This window comes from Onychostoma macrolepis, chromosome 12 (assembly GCF_012432095.1).
Source record: "Onychostoma macrolepis isolate SWU-2019 chromosome 12, ASM1243209v1, whole genome shotgun sequence".
NCBI lineage: Eukaryota > Metazoa > Chordata > Actinopteri > Cypriniformes > Cyprinidae > Onychostoma > Onychostoma macrolepis.
The window spans coordinates 8,481,926-8,509,578 of NC_081166.1; the positions used below are offsets into that span (position 1 = coordinate 8,481,926).

At 37.4% G+C, this 27,653-nt stretch overlaps 5 protein-coding genes across 7 annotated transcripts; 2 read left to right on the forward strand and 3 right to left on the reverse strand.

The window, feature by feature from the left end:
* Positions 1-659: 659 nt before the first annotated feature.
* Positions 660-3,848, reverse strand: prph2a (peripherin 2a (retinal degeneration, slow)). Its single transcript, XM_058794104.1, has 3 exons — positions 3,268-3,848; positions 2,182-2,428; positions 660-1,210 (listed from the first exon to the last, which is right to left on the reverse strand). Exons 1-3 carry the CDS (start codon positions 3,846-3,848, stop codon positions 1,001-1,003), a joined length of 1,038 nt encoding a protein of 345 aa, XP_058650087.1. The 3' UTR covers positions 660-1,000.
* A 1,479-nt stretch (positions 3,849-5,327) lies between these two features.
* Positions 5,328-6,885, reverse strand: tbcc (tubulin folding cofactor C). The gene has a single exon (XM_058793179.1). The coding sequence runs from the start codon at positions 6,689-6,691 to the stop codon at positions 5,636-5,638; it is 1,056 nt and encodes a 351-aa protein (XP_058649162.1). The 5' UTR covers positions 6,692-6,885; the 3' UTR covers positions 5,328-5,635.
* Positions 6,886-7,406: 521 nt separating this feature from the next.
* bicral (BICRA like chromatin remodeling complex associated protein) lies at positions 7,407-17,943 on the forward strand. Of its 3 annotated transcripts, none has more exons than XM_058793173.1 (11): positions 7,407-7,866; positions 10,350-10,395; positions 10,515-10,563; positions 10,641-10,706; positions 10,927-12,312; positions 12,421-12,481; positions 12,953-13,037; positions 13,146-13,291; positions 13,389-13,483; positions 13,605-13,707; positions 15,092-17,943. In XM_058793173.1, the coding sequence occupies exons 1-11, from the start codon at positions 7,776-7,778 to the stop codon at positions 15,550-15,552; spliced, it is 2,589 nt and encodes an 862-aa protein (XP_058649156.1). In that variant the 5' UTR covers positions 7,407-7,775; the 3' UTR covers positions 15,553-17,943. The 3 variants fall into 3 exon arrangements, with proteins under 3 accessions (XP_058649156.1, XP_058649157.1, XP_058649159.1); XM_058793174.1 differs by lacking the exon at positions 7,407-7,866 and adding an exon at positions 7,949-8,135; XM_058793176.1 differs by lacking the exon at positions 7,407-7,866 and adding an exon at positions 8,142-9,687.
* Positions 17,811-22,403, reverse strand: si:dkey-21c1.4 (uncharacterized protein C17orf80). Its single transcript, XM_058793178.1, has 5 exons — positions 22,109-22,403; positions 20,585-21,700; positions 18,752-18,862; positions 18,554-18,670; positions 17,811-18,468 (listed from the first exon to the last, which is right to left on the reverse strand). Exons 1-5 carry the CDS (start codon positions 22,116-22,118, stop codon positions 18,440-18,442), a joined length of 1,383 nt encoding a protein of 460 aa, XP_058649161.1. The 5' UTR covers positions 22,119-22,403; the 3' UTR covers positions 17,811-18,439.
* Positions 22,404-23,193: 790 nt separating this feature from the next.
* Positions 23,194-27,065, forward strand: si:dkey-21c1.1 (uncharacterized protein LOC100150256 homolog). The gene is made up of 4 exons (XM_058793181.1): positions 23,194-23,326; positions 23,851-23,977; positions 24,447-24,558; positions 26,809-27,065. The coding sequence occupies exons 2-4, from the start codon at positions 23,946-23,948 to the stop codon at positions 27,058-27,060; spliced, it is 396 nt and encodes a 131-aa protein (XP_058649164.1). The 5' UTR covers positions 23,194-23,326; positions 23,851-23,945; the 3' UTR covers positions 27,061-27,065.
* The last annotated feature ends 588 nt before the right edge of the window (positions 27,066-27,653 follow it).

Below are 27,653 nucleotides of genomic sequence, written 5' to 3' on the forward strand. Positions count from 1 at the left end.
TGCCAGTCTTAAGCTGTCTCCTCAACTCCAGGGGCCTTCTCAAGCATCCCCTCACCCTGTACCTGGTTCTCCCTCTGTACCATAGCACATATTGGGGCCTCAAATGTTGCTATTCTCCTAAATCTGCAAAATCAGCCGCTTCTTTTAGCGCTCATGAAATCATGCGTCATCTGATGCTGAACATAGCAGTGTACTCATCATCAGACAGGTCACAAAAATATATTTACATTTTTTATAACCTTTCCCAAATCACAACCCCGGTACCTCAAAAATATAACTTTTATTTTTGATAAAGCATTACTTTAAAATAAAACAAAACATCTAACTTGTTGTCTCTTCATCCATCTGTCAAAAGTATGTGCACTCTCACTTGCACACACATTTCATACCTAAATCCACAAGGGTGAAAAAAACACCTGTCTAGCTTCTTTAAAAGGTGATTTAAAATGCGTTTTCTTTTCATTTGTCATACCTGTCATATGACAGATGGTGTTGTTTACTCCTTATAAATAGAAGGACTCACTGTACTGAGGCTATAGTTTCCATATTTATATATTTCACACTATTCCAAATCCCTGACTAGCCATTCTTAAGTTGAATATCAACTCAAATATGAAATAAAATGACTATAAAATAGTTTAGAGTTTGTGTAGCAAAGTACAAAGTCAAAGAGAGAAGCAAAGCTGGCAAAAATTACATTTTGATCGATTATATTTAAAACCACTCTTTAAAAGCCAATCATTTGGGTATTAATATGCGTTTTGTTTTGTTTTTTGGTAATTTCACCATAATATGGAATTCTAATGTACTAATTTAATTGCAGGAAAATGTCTGACTGACAAAAGTTTGTATTTGGTTTTTTGTTTTCTTCACCAGTTCCTCATTAATTGGCTTTGTCTACACTTTGTGTAGTGTGAGTGGTATAGTTACAGTTTTAGGCTGCGTCCCACAGCTCTCTACCTCAGGTAGGTGTGGTCAAAGTTTGGTGGGTGGGGCTCGCTCAGCTCTCAGTGGCAACAGCCTCTTCATTTGCCCCCTCGTCCACTTGATTGCCTTTGCCCATGGCCTTCATCTTAGCCATGATATCAGTGAAGGTCTCTTTGACAGTTTTCTCCAGGATCCAGCCCTCGCTCTCACTCTCAGGGTCTTCTGGGTTGACCAGCGTGGACAGAGAGGTGTTTACGTACTGAAGTCCAATCATTACACCTGTCTAAAGCAAAACATAAAAGATATGTTTTTTTTTTTTTTTATCAAATGTATAAAATGTTCCACATTTCCAGCTGGTGATTTGAAATCACCTTTTCCAAGAAAGCAAGATTTAGCTCCACCCCACAGATTAGAACTTTTGATCCCTGTGAATCTTCAGTGTCACCACACCATCTCACACTCCTAATCTCCACCACACCTTGTTCAAGGTCTTGTTGTTGCTACTGCATGTCATAAACCTGGCAGATTTTGATCAAATCAATGTTTTTAGATTATTTCCATCAAGTCTCAAATTTATATGCAAACTATGGGTAACTTAAAAATGTGCTTCATGTATAATCCAAATTAAGTATTTTAATTGAATTATTTTCTATTTATTATTTTAAAAATAAATATTAAGTAAAATATATTTAAAAAATTATAGTTAGATCAGGTAAAAAGAGTCCCTTAAGGTAATAACCGCTGATTCCTGAGTCATGTAGTTTAATTTATCCTAGAATGTCAATCAATCTTTCAGTATTACTACAAGGTAGTCAAACACTGTTTTAGATTTTAAGCAATGTAGATGTTTTCCATGATAGTGCCGTTAGGTGATTGATTGAGGAAACAAGGCTCCTGACAGTGAACATGGTATGATGACATACAAACATTAGCTATTACGCCTCTAACCAGCCTTCACTTTTGCACCCTTTTGGGATGATCTGATAAGAAGGACAGGGTTTAAATCATCCCCCAAAACAATTTGTAGTCATTATTTACCTTATTAGGGACAGACAACAAAACACCTTGTAATGGCAGGATTTGAACAGTTTACAGGATTAAGTATCAGAACTGAACAAAACGTACCTTAAGTACTGATCAGAGATCAGTTTGACCTTTATAGCACAATCCATTAAGATTAGAGGAATGAATGCATGTGATTAAAGTCTGATCCTGGATCAGCACATTACGATATTTCAAAGCTAAACATCTTACTTGCAAGAGGGTGACCATCAGCACAAGCATCCCAATAGTGTTCATCATTCCACCATAGTAGGACACAAGAGCATCTCGGCAGCCACGTTTCCAGATGTTTAGCTCTTCGGTGTAGTGGTCATAGCTGTAGTGAGCTGAGTTGTTGGTTATTTGCTGTTGGATGCAGGGCCGTGGAGAGCTAGGGTTGCAGCAGCTGAAGGGAACTCCATCCATTAGGTATCTTCCATCCACATTGCTGCTGATTCGGCTAAAGACAAAAAGTTTGCAAATATTTATTAGTTTATCACTTCCATATTACTCATGTTAAATTCCAGAATGCATATGACAGAAGTACGACTCAAATGCACAGTAAATTAAAAACTACTTTTTACAAGATTATCAAAAGCACTGTGAATGTTTCATTTGACATTAATTATCATTTTAAAATAAAATAAATTATGTGCCAGATTTTTAATTTAAAAAATGACAACATTCTTTTTTAGTTTGAAAACAATGAATGCTAATGCACAAAAAAAAAAGCAACTTACAAAAAATTCTACATCATAACTTCATTGTCATTTATTATCAATTAAATACAATTTATATAAATAAAATAATTAAAAATGAATAAACAAGTCACTTTAGGAAATCTTTAGGTGTTAAACATCAAACGCCATTAAAAAACTCTTTGATATTAATGCACAAGCATTCGGCTAGTAATTTCAATGTCTATTCCAAGCCAGTCTACCTGGTATTCAACTGATTGAAAGGGACAGTAAGCTCTGAGGGCAAGAAAATGTGATCCAAGAAGATTAGAGACTAAATCTAAACTGGCTAACATGCCTGATACCACTTACACTGCAAATTGACCCCTGCGAATCACCCATTCCCTCCCCTTACTGTAAACTTGCTAAATAATAATAATAAAAAAATCATTATAACAAACTATTTAAAAGTTTTAAGTGTCTTAAATTAAATTTCTCTCAACCCATTATCTAAATGTCTAAACCTATATCTGAACAAAATGAACTGAAAAGAACTGAAAGGAAACAATGTTTACATTTAAGGGCGACATCATCCAACCATTAAGAAACAAAAAACACTCACTCTTTGACTTCCTTGGAGCTGAAGTCCAGGTAACGGTTGCTCACCCACTGGATCTCGAACCAATCTTTGTAGTTGTTATTGCCACAGCAGCGGAACTCCATTTGCATGAGATCCAGAGTTCTCTTCATGTAGCAGCGTCCGGGTGTATCGGTGTCCTTGTAGTACTTCATTCCATTTTTCAGGCCCTCAGCAAGTGTGAACTCTAGAGGAATGCGCATGGCAAAACACATAGCTGCTGTGACAACGAGGAGGAAGTTGAAGAACAAACAGCAAATGAGAAAGGGCTTCAAAACGGACTTCCATTTCACAAACTTGGTGGAGTCGAGCGAGTCATAGCAGATTTTGCCCCCGCAGGCATTGAGAAAACATGCCAAAAGACCCACACCAATTAGAATGTTGGGCACAAAATGACTCTCATTGTTGTCCATAAGTTCGCTTCTCTTGCGTAGTTCAATTTTAAAGAAAAGGCCCATGCTGAAGACCAGCACTCCGGCCATAATGGAAAACCAGTACATGAGCCATAGCATCTGGGCCAGCTTCACCCGTTTCTTAAGGTCAAACTTTACCTTCATTAGAGCCATGATGAACAACTAGTTAAAGTCCAAAATAAAAGTCCAAAAAAGTATTTTCAGAGTTTCCAAAAGATCTCCAAAGACAGAAGTTGAACGTTGAAAGTACGTTCAAGGCGCAATGTGTAATCCATTCCAGTAAAGCGAGAACTTGTTAGCTACTTTCATGATGATCTTCGCACCCATAATAGACTAAGTCCAACTCAGGTTCTTCTAAAGGTAAACACCAATGTAATACATTATCTTCACAAACTTAAACATGGATTTTCATCTCAATAATTAAAACAGCAGTGTCCTCAGGTACTGACGCAAATAGTGGTGTCCCTCTATCTGCAAAGGGAGGACAAAAGCCAAGGATCCAAATGATTAAACACAAAGTTACTGTACGTCATCCTAAACCCAGCTAATCACCATCATCCCATTTACAGAAATCCCTGGCCAGTAGATGAGCCTATCTGTAAGCTGCTGCCGTGGCGTGTGATTGGCTTGATGGGTCACATGATATGACTGGCATAACTACAGAGACACCAAAAACCAGGAGGCTAAGAATTAAGACCACTACACTTCCACTTCCAGGGTCTTTGAATTTATGACAAACACGCTACGCTTTGAGAAGATCTCTACATTTCTCAAAGTTCAAATATTCTTGGAACTGATGATAGTCAAAACCCTAACACTTTACAATTTGTTAACATTAGCTAATATGAACTAACAATTATTCATGTTAGATCACAGTGCTTGAACTAACATTAACAGATATGACTTAGTTTTAAGTCATTTATTAGAGGTTGAAATTAACATGAACTAAAATTAATACATTTTAAGAAGTCTAGAAGTATTGTTAACCAATGTAAGCATGTTAACTGATTTAGTCAAATAAATTTTACCCCCAAAACGATAATAGTCAATAAATTACTAGCCTAAAGAACTTCATATTCAGATGGTTGTACTTGTATCAAAGACTATGGCCAAATGTTGCATTATGCACTATAATATAGTAACTAAACATAACAGGCAACTTCTTGCAATTATATTTAAGTATTAACTGTTATCATTTTAATATTATGTGAAAACCCCCATCTGTATACATGTATATTATTTTACACATAATACATAAAAGAGGCAACAACATTAAAATAGTGTATCTATATAGCATATTTCCATATAGCGTTTGTGTTTAAAAATGATGGAAAACAACTCAAAAATGTGTCATCAAACAAAACTTTTGTATTTCTTCAGGTTAATGGCAATCTATGAATTCATGTCTAAACAATAGTAACAGAATTAAAAGTATATTTCACCCAAAAATGAAAATTCTGTTATCATTCACTCACTCTCATGTCATTCCAGACCAAAATGACTTACATTCTTCTTCAAAACACACACAAAAAAAAGAAAAATGAAAAATGCTGGCAACCAAATAGTACTGACTTCCATTGCATGGACAAAAAAAACAAAACAATGAGACACTTTTACAAATTTCTTCTTTAATGTTCCACAGAAAAGAAACAAGTCTGCAGATTTGGAATGACACGAGGGTGAGTAATCGATGACAGAATTGTAATCCCTTTAACAATTATTTTGTTCAGTGAATATAGTTATTAAATGCATAGACTTGAGTAAATCACAAATAACACAAATGTGATTAAATAAGCCTTTTATTATTTTCTTATGTCATTACAGCATTAAATTAATCAGAGCTTTATAAGTGAGGAATTCTAGAGCATTCAATGTTTATGGGATCTCAAGTTTAGCGTCATATCGACAGAGCACACAATAATGCAATCAGATCATTATTATTAGAATGCATGTTCCACAACATCCCAACTACATATTCTCTCAGTCTCGGGAATGACAGTCCAGTTGGGTGAAGGTGTGCCAGCAGCAAGCCAATTGAAATCATCCACCTCTGTCCAATTATTCCTGTTTGGATCAAGTCCAGCCACTTTGAAATGATCATGAATCCCTGGATAAGTCCACGTGAATGGACCAAACCGGACCCCATGACAGTCCTCTATAATTGCCCGGCTGGTCACATGCAGATATATCTGAGTGGCAGTGGCGTTATGGGTGCGCAGCTGCTGACAGGGGACTACTAAAGTGCTGTCAGTGCACTGGTCTACAAAAACAGAGGTGGACACGGGCCCGGAGAGGATCTCACAGCCGCGGACGTTCTTGATGTGCAAGGTGCTCGGACAGCCATAAAGCCTGACTTTACAGTTTGTCAGATGAGATAACAGAACATCTCGTTGCTGGATCTCCTCAGCTTGCTTGATTAAGACTTGATTGTCAGCATTAAAGAATCCACACTGGTCTGCAGAGACAGCAGCATCCACCACTACAGTACCAGTTACATCAGATGCAGACTTAGCAGTTGTTTGTTGAATCGGTGCAGGCTGCTTACTTGCTCCGGTGTTCCTGGATCTAAAGGCGAATTTCTTTTTAGGCAACAACTCATCTCTTTTCTCAGCGAGAGAGCTCTGGAGCTTCTGCAGGGATGCTTGCGCCTGTCTTATTTCATACTGGGTTAGAAACATTATGCTGTCATTGAGAAACTTCTGGAGCAGTTGAATTTTCAAAGCGGTCTCTTCCAGTGTTTTTGCGGCTTTGTCGCGATCATTATCGTTACAGCTGGAGAGCATCTCCTCGGCTGCTGTCTTCTCAACATTAAAGGTGGATGTGAAGAAATCGCTCTTTTCTTCCGTTACGGTCTGGCTCTCCTTGACGTTTTTCCGGCGCTCTGCCTCCTCCAGCCTCGCTTGATCCCTTCGTAACACACGATCGGGAACTTTGACAGCTGTATTTGTTTCTCCGTCATCATTCCCCGCATTAACTTCCACTCCCAGTGCTGCCATGTTGTTTCTCAAAACAGGCGTGGTGGTGAACGCACGTTGATCATGTGACAACTCGTCAAAATGTGCTTATCAATGATTGGACTAAAAATCAGTAGCGTTAGTAACGCGGTGTTCTATTGGCGCTTTAAATGTTCTGTTTTCCCATACATAATTTAAATGATGGAGTAAAGTTATTTATTACTTTGTTTAGACTTCTTCTGTCATATTCATATTTAATTAATTATTGATTTTTAATTGATGTGAAATTTACTATTTACAGCATGTTTATAAAAACAAGTGTTGATTTATTTCTTTTAGAATGGCATTACTGTATTATTGCTGAATTAACTGTATACAACAATAATACAGTATTATTGTATTGTGTATTATGGTTGTTGTATTATACTGTATTGTTGTTGTTGTTGTTATTACCCTTACACGTTACAGTTTATATTGATTATCTGTTGAATTTTGTACATGGTCAGTGTATGCATTGTAAACAAAAATCAAACCAGCGGGATTATTATTATAGTTTGCATTTTAATTTATATTTTATTAAGTTCACTCTATTGCTGTTAGTTTCATTTTCATTTTATAAGTGTTTTTTTTTTTTTTTTAGATTAGTTATTTGTCTAGTTAGTTTTAGTGCTTAAAATTAGTTTTAAAATGACTAAAAAGTAACTTAATTTTGATTAAAGTGTTTTTTAGTTTTTAATGTTTTGATTTAGTTTTCGTTACTGATCACATTTAAAGCCTCGCAGTGGCAACAATCTCCTATATTTGACACACTCAGATAAAGGATCAAAGGATCCACTGAGGTATTGTTTATAAGATTTGCTTCGGGTTGACACTTGTGGGTGATGTGTGATCTCAGGACACAAAGGTGTGGTCGTTGAGGATTCCCCGCCCCCTGTCGCTTGTTACAAACACAATTTTTATTCATTTATTCATGTCAGGCATTTGGAGTGATTAATCAAAACAACAGATTTAACTTGTATCGTTGCAGAAGAGGAGGAAGAAACCTTCTCAATAGTAAACAAAGAGTTTAAGAGATCCCTTTTCGTTCAAGTAAAGAGCCCTATGGAGTGTAGTGCACTATGTAGTGATGCTGCCTTCTGCTGGAGCCGCACCGCTCCACCGGCCCGTGCAGAGATGGCGAGGAAACCCCGTGGACACGGCACTGCTTTTTCATGACGGTGAGTTTCCCCTTTGAGTGTATTATAATTTTGTGATAAAAATTTCAAGGAAAAAACACACACAACCTCCTTCCTCCCCTTCCTTCGGGGAGGGAAGAGCAAGCGTGGAGAGAGAAAAATCTATCTGAGACTGAGCAGCAAGGACAGTGAGGGAAAAATATATGAGTGGGAGAGGGAGAAAGAAGAAGAAGGAGGAGGAGGAGGAGGAGGGGGAGCAAATTAAAAGTTGCCAAATGGAGATATTGGGTTTCAAGAGGAGTGAGACAGGAGTAAGGGTTTGCCTCTTATTCAAGTCGTCTTTATGTGATGCAAATTCAAATAAATATTTATGCTTCGCCAACGATTTGTTCTCCGTTCGGTTTTTGCTCGACGAATTCAGCCGTTTCTTAATAACGTTAGGTGGGGGGAACGTCCACAACGTCAAGAAGGCCATCAACAACTCTGAGCACGAAGACCGCTTAGGATTCGCCTGATGATCCGCTTTTACCCCCTTCGCAAAACCTACGACGTCCGCGCCGGTGTTAAACGAGCCGTCCGAAGCCGAATACGCGTTTCTTCGTGCCGCCTGTCCCGCGCGCGCTCCTCGGCTGTCACAGATGCGCAAATGCGCTTTTAGAAGAGCATTTGCGACTAAACGAGCCTCTGCAGCCTCGGTCTATTTATGGACAAAGTCCCTGTGTGTTTCTAGCTGTTACTTTCAACGAGATTAAGGCGGGTTTTGTGCGTCCTGCCCTTGCGCCATGGAGAGCCTTTTTAGTCCTCCCTGCCACCGTTTGACAAGTGAATCAGTAAAATGCGTCGCCTTGCTTCAACAGGGTTTTACTTTGTATTTTGAGGGGTTGCTGGTTTTCTACGTGTCTCTTTTCCGCCCCTTTGACTTAACAGGCAAAGAGGATAGATAGGTTTTTTTCTGTTAGAGAGGAAGAAAAAAAAATAATTCATCTCCTCCCTCATTTGGCTTGCTAACTTGACTACAGCCTAAACGAATACAAGTGTTTAATATATATATATATCACATTTAGTACGTTGTTTAGTTTATAACACCCGTATTTGCATGTATAAGAACGATTTAAAAATATATATTTTGAAGTTGTTTATCGAGGAGATGTAAAAGGGCCGGATTAATCTGTCATACTTGTTTTTTCTTCGTCTAGATCGCACTACACTGATATTGCTAGCTTAGTCTTGCTAGTTAGAAAATGTTAAAAGTTTTGAATATAAATAGCACATACAAGATCTTAATATTGAGCAGTTATCATTGACTAATCTAATAATTCGTTAGCATCCATGTATAACTCTGTTAAAGACAGATCATTTAGTTTCTTTTTCTGTTCTTGTGTGTATGCTGTTAATAAAGGCTAACACTAGCAAGTTCATTAAGCTGTTTTTAACAACACGTCGTCGTTTGTTTTGAAACAAAAGAGAAAATACATACACATCGAATGCTGTTCAAACATGTAATCACTTTGGAAAAACACAGACACCGAATTTCATTCCCTCACAAGCCTTTTAAGCATAAAGTGTGCTATAAAACATTAACAGAAGCTTGTGAAGTGGAAGTGAACAATCAAACTGGCCAAACATGTTTCACCCATCCCCCACGTCGCTTCCTTTGTCACATTTCCACACATGAATTTTCAAGTTGTTCACAGTCCTACGGCAACTTTACAAAGAAATATGATCTGAAATTAAAGTCGAGTAACATTATACCACTGCACAAGTACTTTGTGTCATAATGTCCTTTGTCTGTCGGCTGTAGCGAGCAGTGGCGCAGTTTCAATCACCAGCCGCCATTTTGAAGTCTATAGACTGCAGCAAAGAGTACAGCCATTCTTTCTGTCACACAAGTGACTTATGTATTTTTAAACATAAAAATCATATTCGTATTTAAATAAAAGTAGCATGTATATTAGACAGTTTTACTGTTCAAACATTACTGTTTATGTGTTTGGTGGAATGTCAAACAGTTTATTACTGTTTAGTACACAGTAATAATTAGTAATGTGCTTTTTTTGTTTCATATTTATTCTTCTTTGAAAATAGAATGATGTCAGTGGGTGCCACATCATGAACTACTTAAACATTTTTAGTTATTAATTCACTTGTGTTTGTCACACCTTTGTGTGTTTTCATTGTTATCATAGAGTTATTTCAAAAGCCCGGCATTGCCCATAGTTTAGTTTGGCCTATTAATATAGCTAATATGTTATTGTACCTGAATTTAATATTATACATTAATTCACAACCTATGCTTGAAATTACGTAGTACACCTGAGAAAGTTCATTGACAAACTGGGGTTCCTGACAGATTACATAGTTTTGATTTTGTTTAGAACATTGTGCACGTTACATTTATTGGATCCTTAATAATATACAAATTATATTTTAGTGTGGTCAAAGTCAGGGCTGAGTTAAAATTTAAGGAAACTGTACTTTGCTGAGTCCATTGAAAAATCTTAAAATCTGTAATTACTGTGTCACAGGTGTAATGGATGATGAAGACGACCGCCGTCTTCTGGATTTTATAGGGTAAGCAGCATTACAATTTGATGATTATAGTTTAAAGAGCTACAGGCACACTTTAAAAAGAGTTTTTACCCATCAAACGTAACAGAAGTGTTTTCATGAGCTGTTTTTCCCCCCAATAGAGATGTGCAAGCATTGAATGAGTATCTTCATGGTTCAAATAGTAAAACTGTAAGTATGCTTGGACTATATCACATTTGTGTTTTATATTAAAGGGTTATTAACAACTTTATTTAACATTCAAACAGATTGGAGAAGACGATGTGACTAATGCAGCATTTGGGTCGGCCAGTTCGTTCTTTACTAGTGACACAGTGAGTATAGACAAGGTTCCTATCAAGGAAAGACAAGCTCATATCTACTGGAATGGGAAAATACTAAAATCTCAAAAACTTATTTTCAAACACAGTTAAATAAAATACTTCAACATTCCCACAAATGTTGGATAGGTATAGTTTGCATGCAAAAATGGGATATCAAGAATGGGTTTTAGAAAGAGCATCTAAAGAGCAAATAATTTGGTTATCTTCTCAGGGTGGCTCCAACGAAGGACTCAAAGATGACCACAATCATTTGGGAGAATTTGGGGAGGCTGGTGGAGCTGAACTACAGCTCTCAAGCAGTCTTCCGTTCATCGAGGATGACCTCGACAGTGGAACCTCACAAGATGGGGTCGATCTTGGGGGCGAGGACCAACCCTTCGACATCCTTCAGAAGTCATTGCTGGAAGCAGATATTACAGAGCAGACATTGGCTCAAGAAGCCCTTTTGGACTCCCAGCCATCACTCATTCCCACAGCTTCCGCTTTCCCTCAGCAGCTGGTCTCTGGAGGGTTTAGAGGTATCGCAGGTCCTGGTGTGGTGGCACCATTGGCACAACCTCAGGCTTTTATCCAGCAGGTTCCCCAACTACCCTTGCCAAACGGCCCTGCTGGACACATCCAGGTAGTGGGATCCTTCAATGGCAGTGCCTCCTCCATGATGACTATAAACAGTTTGGAACAGCCTCAGATCCTTCTGAGGCAGAGCGGAAATGTAGTGACAAACAACAGCGGACAAGGTACCATGTTCACCCCTTCTGCAGCTGGTCAGGTGTCAATGTCCTTCAATAAAGGGACGATACCGGTTCAGAATATTATCATCCAGAGAGGCCCTATGCAACAGACATTGATCAGACCCATTCAGCCTAAACCCTTGCAGACAGGGGGACAAACTGTATACAATATCAGCAACATCGGGCTTCAACCCAGCACCACAACTACTGCGAATTTAGTCAGTAGCTCCTACACAGCCAGCGGCTCTCCTCAGTCTGCTCAACAGGTGAAAGTGGTTAATCCAGCCAGCAGCATTTTAATGCATTCACCTCTGGGGCAACAAGCGCAACCACAGTCCCAGTCCAATCTGCCTCAAGGGCAGTTTTTGCTACCCACTTCTATTTCCCTCACCCCTGGTACGACAGTACACGGCTTCCAGGCTGTGAATGGGCAGGTGTTACAAACAAACACTCAAGTAGGCGACCCGTCGTCAATGAGCACTACCACTTACTCCATCCTCACCAATCAAAACACAACAGTACAGCTTATTGCTGGGCAGAACTTTTCAACTGGAGGGCAGCTGATAGTCAATCAAGGTTTGGTTGCTGGAGGTCAAATAGGCCAAGCTTCACCAACACCTGTTGTGCAGGTGTCTCAAAGGCCTGGTGCCACGGCCAAAGTTTGGACTGCCAGCGCATCACATAGCCCAACCCCTATACAGACGTCACAGACTTCGGGCCACCTCACCATGGTCAGTTCTGGCGTCCAAGGCCCACAGGTTTGTCACCAGTTGTCTGTGACCCCAGGACAGCACCTCCTTATGCCTGTGGCCCAGAACGTTCCAGCTACTCCTGGCATTCAGGAGTATCAAGTTTCTTTAAACCAGGTGAAACATATTTGGATTAATATCCACCTATTCTTTTTATTGCAACCTTGTTTGCCTGTTCAAAGTGTTATCATTTCATCACATTATAATGTTTCTTAAATTTCATAGGACACCACAGCAGCAACACAAAGAGGGCAAACACAATTAGTTAATCTTCTTGGTACCAAAGGTAAGACTCCTTTGAAACATTTGTGTTTCCATCAGTGACCAGTTTTAATTAAATCTAATTTATTCATTCATTAATACATACTTATATATATATATATATATATATATATATATATGTAAACACACACACACTACCGTTCAAAACTGTGGGTTCAGTAAGATTTTTCTTTAATGTTTCTGAAGCATGCTCACCAAGCAAATATTACAGTAAAACAGTACTATTATGAAATACTATTACAATTTAAAACAATTGCTCTCTATTTCATTATATTTTAAAATGTAATTTATTCCTGTGATGGCGAAGCTGAATTTTCAGCAGCCATTACTCCAGTTTTCAGTGTAACATGATCTTTAGAAATCATTCTAACATGCTGATTTGGTGCTTGAGAAACATTTCTTATTATTATCAACGTAGAAAACCTTTGTGCTGCTTAATATTTTTGTGTTTTTTTCTTTATTTTATATATCTTAGCTGTGAAAATGCTCACTCCTGCCAGTCAGGAATTGCCTCTCACACCGAAGCGACCTGCAACTCAACAACTTACTAGAGGAGAAATGTGAGTGCCCAAATTTTACTCTACATCTTTTACAGTTGGTGTTTTCTGCACCACTAGTGTCAACAAAAAGTAAAAACAATGATTGTAACACTGGGGATTATTTTACAGGGTCCTCCAGCAGTTAAGACGAGATCACAGTAGAGTCATGTCTTCAGAGCGGACGCCCTTCGCTTCATTTAATGATGTCATTGACAGATTACTGCCCTATCATGTTTTCCAAGGCTCACCACCACAAGATGAAGATTTCACCAAAGGTGCATTTTCAACATTTCCTCAACATATATTATATTTAACCACAGATAAGTATTGACTGAATATGACCTGTTCTGATAGCTGTTTTTGACTTTACAGTTGATGAGGAGTTTGAGACAGTTGCCCTACAAGTGTTAAACAGAACACAAGGCATGGTGAACAAATACAGGCGCTTACTTATGGTGGAGGCAGAGGTATGTTTAGAACAAAGTCCTTTAAATAATGTACAAAAGACCTCTTAGCATTATTTGTAGGTAATTACTCTAATATTATTCCTGTTAATGCAAAACCAAACACTGCTTCATGTTCTTTCAGAGGTCCAGCCCTTCATCAGAAATGGTGATGATTGACAGGACTTTTAATCAAGAGGAACGGGGCAACTTGACCCAAGACAAACGAATGGTACTAGTGGATCCAGGTAAGAGACGGAAGCCTTGTTGAATTTATCCATTTTCATTGTTATCAATGGGGTCATATGATGTTGATAAAAAGAACATTATTTGGTGTATTTGGTGTAATGCAATGTGTTTACTAAAACAATAAAACCCACTATAAACGAGGCATTTGTTGCATTCAGTGAGGACATAATTACTGATTATAATGACTCATATGGTCTTTTTACGTGTTGCGCCGCATAAATATTACATCATGTCTGCATTTGTGATCATAGAAACGGAAACAAGCACTACTCTACATAGCTCAAAACTCGCATTTAGAAAATCAGTCAGTAGAAAATCCTTTAAATATCGAAACGTACTGTGAGTCAGAAGCAACAGACTGTCCTTGCGACGTGGGAAAACTTTATAATGTTCACAGCCGGCATTGTAGTCTACTCTCCCAGGTTCAGGAAACAGTCCTCCGTAAAATGCGCTGCACACACTCGAATATTTGCGTTGTACTGTTCTGGAACAGTGTTGTAAATATAACTTAACCACTGATTTCTAGTTTTGTACTCATTTGGAAGGCCAAACAAAGTTCTTTCGCAACGAAACACACAGCGTCTCCATGACATGGCGGCGGCAACAACAACAACACTACAGCGAGAATAAAAGTTATGCCTTCTTTCATTGCGTATACGTTTGGGCGGCGTTATGCAAATCTTCCCACGCCGTGACGTAGACGTGGGGGCGTGTTTGAATGAGTCGTTTTAGGGGGGCGTGGCAGAGTCTTAACTTTTATAAAGAATATCTCTTTGGGTTTGAGACTTTAGTCTTTGCAACTTATCTTATATATGCACAAAGCAGCTTGTAACACTCCAAAGACAAAGGAAAACATGAAATCGCATCATATGACCCCTTTAAAACCTAAGTAAAACATTTTACAGTTGTTGTGTTTAAAACCATGTTATGAGATTTATTTTGGTTAAATACAAGTAGTATTTGTAAATAAAATGTATTTTTGGAGTTTGGTACTCGTACTCTTTTGTGATCAATTTGTTCAATTTTTTTTTTAAATGTGCATATCAGTTTTGTTATGCAAAGTAAGACATGCATAATTATATATTGCCAATTGCCAAAGCCTTAGAGAACTTATATACAGTAAATAACATATATACAAAATATTTAAAAATGTAAAAATTACATTTCAAAACAGAGTGTAAAGATGGTACTGTAAATTTTTGAACAGTTAGATATACAGTATAAGTGTTTTGGTTACTTAAAAAAAAAAGGTGTAATTTCTGGAATGTTTTTAAGATATTGTACAGTATTTAAACCTAAATGCAACCAAAATGCAATTTTTTAAAAATGTTTTGTGCTTGGTTGGCTGTATGTTTGTGATGTTTCGCTACATCGCTCTCTCAGATGGCTTCCTGGAAGAGTTCTGCTGTGGCCCTAAACTGAAGATCCGAAGTACAGAAGTTTTGATGCCCGCCACCCATGAGGGCAATCCCAGCGTAATGGAGACATCCCCAAGGCATTCCATAAGTCACACCGGAAGAGATGGGCAGGGTATGAACAGCCACACAGAACCTGCTTATAGGACAGAACCTCAACAACAAGGAATGGAGGAAAACAGAAGAACTCCCATCAAGTGCATCCTGGACCTAAAAAAAAAGAAATTCAACAACCTAATCAGCAGCAACAGTCAACATGCTCACTACCCTACATCTCCCAGCCAATCACAGCATAGCTCCGCCCAAGGCTACCCTTCGAACCTGGGGCAGGGTCATGAACATCAACTTCCCTCAGATCATAGTCAAGCCCCATTGGCTGACACTGACTCTGTGCTTGAGGCTGCCGTGAATAGCATCTTAGAATGTTAGACAGTGCCATATTTATGTTTGTTAGTGGTTCCATGTTAATCTCATTTCATGCCATTTGTGTGCAAGCTGAACGGACGTACATTGGCATTATCGCGGGTTAAAATGCACACAGCGGCTCTGACGATGTCGAGGAACAGGAAGGTGAATCTGGTGATGGTGATACTCTAATACTGTGCCTGTTCTAGAGAAGTTTACATAAGAAAGCCTTTTTGACAATGCTTCACAGGATACACTTGCAACCACACACACACATCAATATATGCACACATACACACACAATCAAGCAGTAAGTGTGATGTTTGAAATGTCATGAGTAGACATTGATATTTGTAGCTTATCGGTCGATATCAGACACTTAGACTAATAGTCAGTCCGCACTTAAGGTTGTATGGTTGTCTCAACACTTATGTTGTATCGTTGCAGTAGACATTGACCAAGTGACGCACACGAACACACCTGCGTGTTTAATTGTTTTTTTTGGTTTACTTTTGTTTGTACCTTACAGGTATGTGACCCCTCCACAGAGACAAAACTCACTTTTTTTGTGCAGGGGAAAGTTAAGACCTCAGATTGAGGGTACAATGTTACATTATCTTTTGTTTGTTTTAATTCATTTTTTTGAAATGATGCATTATAATTTTTTTTTTTTGTGTGTAAAATCTGTGCTGCTCCCTGCCTGGAGAACATATGTGCTGTTTTGTACCTTAAGTTAGTGTCTCAATAACTCGCATGGGTGAATCTTATAAAAACTTGTCAGTCACATTTTGACCCAAAATGAAAGGAAATAAAAATAAGTAATATTTTGCAAAAATAAATTAAAATCATTTTAGGATCAGTAATATATATATTTTTTTTTTGCATTGTGATATTTTTTTTCACGACAATCAAGCACATTTTACCACAGATTTTGATTGCTGCATTTACATTATCAAATTTGTATTACATATTTTGAAAAAATATTTTTGTTTTTTAATATAGTTTATATTTAGTTTAAAAAAGCATGAATTCAAGGCTTTGCTATAATACTGTTATGTATTAGAACATTATAATTGAAATGAAGTTTTTTTTCTCACATTAACATATATCGCTTCTTAAATTGTAATGAAAATATGTTTTGTTGCATTAATGAAAATTGGTTATAAATGTGCTTAATAGTCATGAAATAGTGTCAGTGGTCAACAAAATCTCAGTGGTCCACAATAGGCTTGATTTCTCTGTGCAAATATAATGTCTTCTATCTTTCCTTTGATTTGAGATTTCTGTGAGATTCACCCACCTAGATGTTGTTTGAAACTTTTCATTTTCCCCTGTGTGTTGAGTCCCCTGCTGGTCAGGCTGTAGTCTTGGCGGTCGGTTTGCAGTTTTTGCCCCTAGTGGCAGCTTCTATTTGCACAATGTGGAAATGACCTTGTACTTCACAGATAGCCATGCTCACAACTCTTACAGCCCCTTTGCAGATCACTTCTCTCCTGTGAGTTATAAAGTGGTGCCGTTACAGCATATCAGGTTTTCATTCACTACGAGTATCCAATCAGTTGCGTTAGGAGATGGCTGTTAACTCAAATAATGTAGTTTGGTTGGAGCAGGACAGGCCCACATTTCAACAACCAGTTTTTAGAAATCATTTCTGAAGAGGAGACTGTAAGCATTCAGTTGTATTTTGTAGGCTTGAACATATAATAACTGTGCCATTGCAAGGCTTGTGAGCTTTAACAATGGGAGTAAGACCAAGACAATTTCAAAAACTGACCAGAGCAGAGAAACTGCAGTGTGCGGACATTTTCACAAGTCTGCGTTTCCATTAGCATCCATTCCAGAGCCGAAGGGAAGGTTGCTTGTTTTCATCTATACACGTCATCCCATTGTTTTTGCATCATTAACACTAAACTCCACTGTCTTTCCCAGCAATTCAACCAAAAATAGACAGACAGACAGACAGAAAAAAAAGTGAAATATTCTTCTCTCTGATCTGAGCTCTTGCGGTCGGTGTTAGAGAGCATTCTGAAAGACCTTCACTTCGAAGGGCTTCTTTGCCTTAGGAGAGAGCGAGTGAAAACAAGTTTAAATAGTCTATCATTTGTTTTTACTGCTTTTTGTTGTGCGAGTGTGGCCTTGAGTTATCGTAATACCCCATGGTAAAAGTTGCTTTTATCGTTTTATTTTCTGCATCACCCAAAACTTGATTTGTAATGTTTGTATTACAAAAAATAAAAACATGAAACTCAAAATATTTATACTTTTTGTAAAGAAACAGAATGTAAAACAAAAAGTTATTTTTATTATGTTAGGTATGTGTTCACGTCATACTGTATGTGGTCAGTTCATGATTTGTTGTTTTTGTGAGTGTTCATTACAACAGCAAAGATAAATATTAAAATCATTTTGAATACAGCCAATATTTTGTAACGTCTTCATTTTTGATGAATTATAGATTTTTATATGTAATAATAACATATAATATAATACACACATACAAGTTAGCAAATTAAAGGATGGTCATGTAAACAACAAACCAATGAAATATATGACAGGTCTTACAAAAAAAAGTGTGTAGAACAATATTGTGTAATTTATTACATCTTAGTTAAATCCACTGCTTGGTTACACAATACCAAAATGAAAACTGCTTAGTAAAATTTTTCAAATTATACAAATATAGCTTCAAACGTTCTCTTTGTTTTCAAATAAATGAACATCTAAAAATATTTAAGGTAATTAACTCCAGATAATTCATAATAATTCTAACAAAAATACAAGCAAACCTAATATTGTAGTGAACTACTGTAGTTGCTGGTGTTATAATCTTGCCCTATTAATTATTAAGCTTATTACACAAAGCTGCTTCTTCTCCAAAATGTGCTACAATTATGAAGACCACCAAACGTCCCTAATGGTACTTCCTCCAGCGTTCTTTCTCTGTGAAACAGCACAAAACAAGACTTTTTATTTATGTGTGTCAGTGATTATGGGATGTGTGTAGATGGCATTAATTCAGACTCACTGAGATGTGGGTAGTTCCATATGTAACACAGGACACAGTATCCAGTCAACAGCATGGATATCCCACCGATTCCTCCTCTCCGAACATCAATATACCTCCTGTAGTACCACTGCCATCCTGATCACATACAACCAAGAAAATCAGAAACACTAGACCAAATGCTATGTTATGCTGTATTATGTTTGTTAAGGAACAAACCTTGCTTCAACTTGGTTACGATCTCTCTGGGTGACACAGGAGTTCGAGCCCCAAGCCAGACACCAAGCTCACTCAGTCTGACATCTCCAAGTTTCCGCTGCACTACAGGCACTACAATGAACAAAGCATATTTTTTTAATCTCTTTTTGTTTTGGATTGGTATGAGAAACTTGTACATGTCATGAAAACCGGTGTGCAATCACAATGAGGATGTGGAACTTCAATGAAATTAAGAGATTTACATGAAAGAATGACTGAAAATTGCAATAGGAGGAATAAGAAAAGGAAGTATTTTTTACATATAATATTTTCAATACCTTCAATAGACCAACAGCCCTTTCCAGCCGAGTTGATGAAAGTGTAGCTCATTCACTATCAGCCTGATATCCTAGACACTGAAAACTGTGCATAATAATTCTATGGTACCCAAGTGTAAACCTAAGATAATGAAATGTTTACAATAGCTGTTGTTTACATACAATTAGCTGTCTAATAATCTCACCAATATGTTTTGATAAAGTGATAGTCCTAAATAGACAGTCTTTGATGTTTTCATAATGGTAGAATGAAAACTAGCTTGCCAATCTTGAAAAAAAAAAAAAAAAAAGACTTTCAGAAGCAGTGTACAAATTTTTTAACTAGCCCTATAAGTCAAAGTTGCAAAAGATACTAGATACAAGTATTAAAGTGCTTACTAGGGGAGTGCGATATTGAAAAAAAAACGATATCTCGATATTGTTTTGGATTTTTTCGATAACGATAATTAGACGATATTTTACATAGTGTGTTATTGTGCTGATATCTGACTACCGTGGACAGCTGCAGTTTTGATATTATTCATATTCTGTGTGGTCAGTTCACATGAGAGATTAATTCATCTTTTCATTTAATTTTAAATTGATTTTTACCTTTAATAAAGCAATTTTTTTTTCTAAGTGTACATCTTTTGAGTCAAATTGTTACATTTAATCAGTCAATTAAGATAATACACATTTAGGCTGTTACCAAACAAATGAAACCAGTATCATCAAAATTAATCTTTGCAGAAGTTGCATCTTTAGTGGCATTCAGATGTATTTACACACTATTTAATGCAGCTCAGAGGGACATGGAGTGCTTTAACCTGCAGTTACAAATGCATAATTCTTTGACATTTTAAACATAGAACATTGAATACTGATATTTAAAATTATTTAAAAAATGAAAATAGACATTAAATGTGAAATTAAAACCGCCAGTAGGTGGCAGAAAGTCACTGGTAATAAGTGAGTCATTGGGACTGAACCGAATCATTTAAACGGTTGATTCATTCAGGAACGAAGCACCGTCATGTTGCTCAGAGACGCGAAACAGTGCTGTGGCTGTTTGGAATTATTTTTTTTTGTTGGCGAAATGGAGCAAAAACAGGAAATATGGTGCCTAAAACGTAAGTCTCTTAATATTAACTTATTGTTTATTGAACTGTTGTTAGTTTTTAAGAAAAAACGGCACTCTTCGTGTGATTCTTTTTTTTTTTTTTTTTAACTATATGAAACGTAAATATAAACATTTTCCGCCCCCATATCTTGAATTTTGTGATCATTCTTAATGCATTTTAATAGACTGAATCACGCAGCCTCTTCATTATCACGTAGGCTAATGTAAGCGTGCACTCCGTAGGTGTTTTGAATGGTTTTTGCAAAATACTCGATAATGTCAAATTGTACATCGTTAAAACAACAATTACGATATTATCGCAGACGATATATATCGCACACCCCTAGTGCTTACTATTTTTTCAAAGGCATTCAAACAATTACATAAAGAGCAAACATCACATAAATCATCCATTACCTTCACTTTGGTTCGCTGGTCCAGCAGATTGATCTTTCATCAAAATACTTTCATTAGCATAGCTGCCTAAAGGCTCTGTGGAGAACTGTACTGTGTTGTAAGCAGTCACTATCTCTGGACTCCATGACAGACTTCTGACACCTTGAATTCGTGAGTTTAGGATGTCTTCTGCAGGTTTATGAATGACTTTTCCAGATAAAGTGGGTGAAGGTGGAACGGCAACCTTGGTAACTGCTGTTTCAGGTTTGTTTGATTGTTGCACATCAGAAATCTCTTTGGTCTCCATAAAATAATCTTTAGATGTTTCCATAATAGGATAAGGCACAAACAGATTATAAGACCTCTTGTAATACAAACTGTCATTGATGTGGTCCCACACCGAAGTCTTGGATGAAAAGAAAGTATGAGCTTTATGCTCGTTTGCTCTTGATTCCAGATCAAAATTCTTGTTCTGACTGTTCAGTTTTTCAAGCTCCTCCAAGAAGTTAACTTTGATTTTGAGTTTTGGATTTTCATGTTGCGCAGTGCACTCAGATGGGAGGCTAGAGTTTTTCAGAATGGCTGGAACAAATCCAGGGGTATTGATTTTGCTCTTGGTGATGGACAACTGCTCTGATAATGGCGCCATATTTGGTTTCTTTTTGTCTTTAGTACTTTTTCCATTTCTTTGAGATGTTCCCTGATTTGGTCTTTTGGAGATCTCACAAAAGCTTTTCTCTCTTTCATTGTCGGATAATGAGGTAGGCTTCTTTGAGACTGGCACTAACAGCTGTAATCTCTCAAGTTCCTTCTGTCTTTTAGCAGTCCATTTGCTTTTAGGTCTCTCCATGCTCAGAGTTTCAGCTGGTGGGACTTTGACCTCAGTAGTTGTGAGAAGACTGTCTGCATTGTGATTATCTTCTTTCCTTCTTCCTTTGGAGGTTAGTGTTTCATCAAATATGACATTATTTATTTCTGTTGCTGCTGTTTTTTGATGGATTTTCTGTCTGGTAGTGGTTGCACTCAGTTCTTTGGGTGCGTGAGTGCTTTTCTTGGGTTGTGCAACTGGTGCCATTTTACAGCGAGGGAGGTGGGTTTTCAGCCTCTTGAAGGGCTTTCCACAATATGGACATTCTTCTAAACGGGAACAAAAAAATAAAAAATAAATTGTCAGATATTACAGGACTGGACCAAAAAGGGTTGAAATCGAGTTCACTGCATTGCTCGGAGAAAGTAAGCACTTGAATATTTTCCCGCATATCTCTCAGAAGAAACATCTTAAAGACCAGATTAAATTGTTTCATGAGCTGTTTTCAGTGTTGTGTGGTGTAATTTCTTTATCTGTTAAATAGCTGTAGGTTTTAAATATCTGTATAATAGCTAGAAGTTAATTTTGTCAACTTTCAGTAGTACACTGGCATCTAGAATGGCCTTAAATATCCAATTTGGATTTTACATAAGCTTAAAAACAATTAAAAAAAAAAAAAAGGCATGAGATACTAAAATGAACAAATCATCCATTAGATATTTAGATTTGATACTTACCTACACTCATACTTTATAATTTCACTGCCATTTTTCTTTGAAAGAGGGAAAGATCTTCTCTGTGTCTTTTAAAGACATTATTAAACTCTGTATTGGGAACGTTTCTCACGCAGCCACACATAAACAAGTTACAAGAAACTCTGCGGCATTTTTATGTAGCTCGTTTGCGGACAAATTAAGCAAAATAACGGACCCTGCAGAAAGTGACGCACCGCTAGAGGACATGCTGGATTATTTTGAGTCACGAAAGACCCCGTTAGCCGTCTTTATCGGTGCCTGTGTGGAAGTACTACAAGTGTGCGTAACACCGTTGATCACGTCTTTTTCTCGCGAAAGAAGTTACACAATCTTTTTCGAACATCAGACATGACAATTTTTTTTAATGAAGCATATTTTAAATATAGTTATAGAGTTCAAATAGAGTTCACAGATAGTGTTCCCAGATATGTTCCAAGGCAATTCAAATCACATATGAATATAACTATTACAAAACAAACAAACAAACAAACAAAAAAAAACTTTTCAGTTTGTAGAGGGTTTTTAGAATTTGAGTTTTTGATTACTTTCACATTTTGTTATTCTAAAAATCATTTACAAGCAAAAAACAATAAACAAAAAAAGTATATGGGTTAAAATACGTAATTTTTCATGAAATAATTTCTAGAATTTCTAGTATAATTCATTGTAGAATTTCGTGTACTTTTACCCATATACTTTTAACCCATGTACATGTGTGTGTGTATGTATATATATATATGTATATGAATTATTTAGACATATATCATTATAATATTTCTTTAAAATAAAAAAAAAATAGGAATAGTAATAAAATAATTATAAACGTAATATTAAAAGTGTCTATTTTCAAAATGTCAAATCTTTGCGGTCTGGACTACAAATTGACGTCATTACTGAATAAAATATTAAAGGGGATAAAAATCTAAACTATTAGATTATTTGCCAAATCCAAATCACCGTAAATGTTTTATTCAATGTAATAATAATAATAATTCAATTCAAAATAAAACGTTACGAATCGTACGTCACCCCTCGCTCAAAGGCACGCATGTTACGTCATTATGACAGCAACAGATGGAAGACTGACTGAGTGAGTGAGAGAAAGAGAGAGAGAGAGAGAAAGAATGAGATCCGGCGAGATGGATACGTTGTAACTTCAGAAAATGACTGAACTCAAGATCCATCTGTGAACAGACAGAGGTAGAGTACATCACAACCCTTTCGTCTCTTCACAATCTATTTATTCCGTTCAAATCCCTTCGTTTGTTCTGTAGTAGGAACAGTTCATCGCTAGGAGGAAGTAAAGTGAACTACACATAGCATTATGCTATCGGTCTCTCTGCTTGACATTATGAACGCACTATTTTCGTAACATTGTTACCGATTTGCATCAGTGCGCTTATGAAAATTAGCCATTTTGACTGATGTGAGATTATAATGCTAATTAACATCAGACGTTTATATTTGGCTAAATTATATAAATAAGGTGTTTCCCTTCCGTTCTTTGTCAATCCTATGCAGATCATTTTCTAGTGTGAATATAATAGCTCAGTTAATCTCTCGAATGGATCTTAATGCACATAAGCTGATAATATACGCTTATATTATTGACAGGCCTGAATTATTAGATATTAATAACATGTCTTCTGCACACCTGCACTGCAATGTAAACGTGTCTGCTGCTTCTCACTGTGAATTACATTTGTCATTTCGCTCATCATTAGGGGAACATCTTGACAGATCCCTTCATTTTGCTGAAAGGGAAAAGCCGGTGGTCTCTGAGACTGAGAGGTGCTGCGTGCCTTTATTTGGCTGTCAAATGCACAGATACGACATGTTGACAGAAAGCAGGTAACATCATTTACTTATAATTGTGTTTGCATGCACGTTTCATGATGCATTTATGTAACACACATGTCCTGCAGACATCCATGTTGCTGCTGTTGACAGTGTACGCAGATTTAGTGTAGTACTTCATGTCTGCTGGTTATTTTTAGATGTTCTTTTAGAAGGCTGATCCTCTTGACTAGTAACTATATCGGTTAAATGAGTCTGTGCTGTTATCCAGCATCAAGCTTTGACAGCTCTTGTGTTAATGACATTTTATTCTTAAATCTGAGTCATAATCCTGCAGTGGACATATTGATGACTAATGGTTGCAATCAAGTCTGCAGTGCCCCATTGCTTAAGAAATGGTGATGCTTACTACTAAGAAAGATTTGCGTCTAGAATGTTCTGAATCGGCTCAAAAAGACCTGGTTGTTTAATAATTCCATGCATGTTGAACATAGTAGTCAAAGGCGATGATCTCTGTCAATAGGAAACGCAGACGCAGCTGTGATGCTGAGGAGCTTCAGGTCTTGCCCCAGGCAAAGAGGTCTGGAGGTTATTCCTTTCTCCCTGAGGTTGTCCGTGATGTCTGGGACTCTGAGGTAAGAAGGCCCAACAGTTGACCAGGGACTTTCGTCCTTTCGTTCAAGAACGGTCAACTGAGACTGTTGACGTTCATTCATTGAATGTACAGGTGCTGGTCATATAATTAGAATATCATCAAAAAGTTGATTTATTTCACTAATTCCATTCAAAAAGTGAAACTTGTATATCATATTCATTCATTACACACAGACTGATATATTTCAAATGTTTATTTCTTTTAATTTTGATGATTAGAGCTTACAGCTCATGAAAGTCAAAAATCAGTATCTCAAAATATTAGAATATTACTTAAGACCAATACAAAGAAAGGATTTTTAGAAATCTTGGCCAACTGAAAAGTATGAAAATGAAAAGTATGAGCATGTACAGCACTCAATACTTAGTTGGGGCTCCTTTGCCTGAATTACTGCAGCAATGCGGCGTGGCATGGAGTCGATCAGTCTGTGGCACTGCTCAGGTGTTATGAGCCCAGGTTGCTCTGATAGTGGCCTTCAGCTCATCTGCATTGTTGGGTCTGGTGTCTCTCATCTTCCTCTTGACAATACCCCATAGATTCTCTATGGGGTTCAGGTCAGGCGAGTTTGCTGGCCAATCAAGCACACCAACACTATGGTCATTGAACCAGCTTTTGGTACCTTTGGCAGTGTGGGCAGGTGCCAAGTCCTGCTGGAAAATGAAATCAGCATCTCCATAAAGCTTGTCAACAGAAGGAAGCATGAAGTGCTCTAAAATTTCCTGGTAGATGGCTGCGTTGACTGTGGACATCAGAAAACACAGTGGACCAACACCAGCAGATGACATGGCAGCCCAAATCATCACTGACTGTGGAAACTTCACACTGGACTTCAAGCAACATGGATTCTGTGCCTCTCCACTCTTCCTTCAGACTCTGGGACCTTGATTTCCAAATGAAATGTAAAATTTACTTTCATCTGAAAAGAGGACTTTGGACCACTGAGCAACAGTGCAGATCTTTTCTCCACAGCCCAGGTAAGATGCTTCTGACGTTGTCTCTGGTTCAGAAGTGGCTTGGTAGCCCTTTTCCTGAAGACGTCTGAGCGTGGTGACTCTTGATGCACTGACTCCAGCTTCAGTTCTCTCCTTGTGAAGCTCTCCCAAGTGTTTGAATCGGCTTTGCTTGACTGTATTCTCAAGCTTGCGGTCGGTCATCCCTGTTGCTTGTGCACCTTTTCCTACCCAAATTCTTCCTTCCAGTCAACTTTGCATTTAATATGCTTTGATACAGCACTCTGTAAACAGCCACACCTTTCAGTAATGACCTTCTGTGATTTACCCTCTTTGTCAATGTTCGTCTTCTGGATCATTGCCAAGTCAGCAGTCTTCCCCATTATTGTGGTTTCAAAGAACAAGAGATACCCAGAATTTATACTGTAGGGATGGTCATTTATTCAAACTCAAATGTAAATATTCTAATATTTTGAGATACTGATTTTTGACTTTCATGAGCTGTAAGCTCTAATCATCAAAATTAAAAGAAATAAACATTTGAAATATATCAGTCTGTGTGTAATGAATGAATATAATATACAAGTTTCACTTTTTGAATGGAATTAGTGAAATAAATCAACTTTTTGATGATATTCTAATTATATGACCAGCACGCTATTCAGACGCTATTTTTACCATATTGTAAGACCAATAGTTTGCCAATATATTAAATAAAATAATTTATATTGTATAATAGTCATCTCAATGTCCAAGATCGCATGGTATGATGAGCTCATGTGACATGAATGTAAGATTGCATCATTTTTGTTTCGCATACTAGTTTTAAAAAGTCAGTTTATACTTCTCAAAATTTAGTAAGTGGGACACTAGTAGTTTTTAAAGTCTATTATGTTTACCTAGACTGCATTTATTTTATGAAAAATACAGCAAAAACAGTAATATTGTGAAATATTACAATTTAAAATAACTGTTTTCTAATTGAATATATTTTAAAAAGTAATTTATTCCTGTGATGGTAAAGCTTAATTTTCAGCGGCCTGTTGTAAACTCAAGAATTCACAGAGAAAGTTAAAATTGCGAGATGTAAACTCAAAATTCTGAGAAAAAAGCCAGAATTACGGGATATAAATAATTGCAATTGCAGTGGCAGAAACAAGCCATATTTTACATGGGGGGAAAAAAATGACTGACTAGTAAACACAGAGACAATTTTAACCAGAAGTGGTAAAGCACTGCCATCCCTCTTTTCTTATTCATTCTCAATTGTCACCCAACAGTCTTCCAGCAGTGACAGCAGTGGGATCAGCAGTCCGGAGCAGATGGCAAGAGCCACTTCCAACATCCAGAAGACTGACCAAAGAGGACTCCATGTATCCCAGGCTCCCTGCAGCCCTGTTGCCCCCACCATCTCAGCAGAAGATCCGGCCGTCTCCTTGAGCCACAACCTCTCATACGATCACATCAACCGTATCTTAAGGGAGGCACACTTCAGTAGCCTGCAAACTCGTGGTCAGCAAGGGCCAACATGATCCACATCAACTCTTCCAGCACCCACTGGCGTTAAGGAACAATGTACAGGGGACCTTTTAGAGGGACATTATGGGCCACTTGAAGGCCTAGCACAAATATAGGCCCTCTAAATGCATTAGTCTTCTTTCTTATAGCACTTTTTCATGTTCATAGTGATTATGTGGGGCTCTACTTGATGTATTGACCATGAACTTCACATAGGTGCTATATAAAAGAAATGTCTTGAAAATTGTCAAGTTCTTGCAAGATTATGTAAGCTTTTGCCCTTTACTAGACAGTCACACACGGTGCTACTGCAGTTCTGGGTCACGTTCTATTCGGACACATGCATTTGGCAAATTTTGACAGTCTTTGGCTAGTCTGGAAAAGGAAAAGAAATCAAAGAATTTCCTGTATTTAAGAGCTGAAGTGTAGAAACCACATGATTATAATTCGGAGTCATTAATAATACTGTTGACGTGTTTACAGAAGATTCCGGTTTGGTTCTGACTGGAGTTTAGATTCTTTCAGGAAGTTTTTGGGGCTTGATGATTGCTTACATATCCAAAACTCAGGTCTAGAGGATTTCTCTCTGCGTGCCATGAAGGTTCAG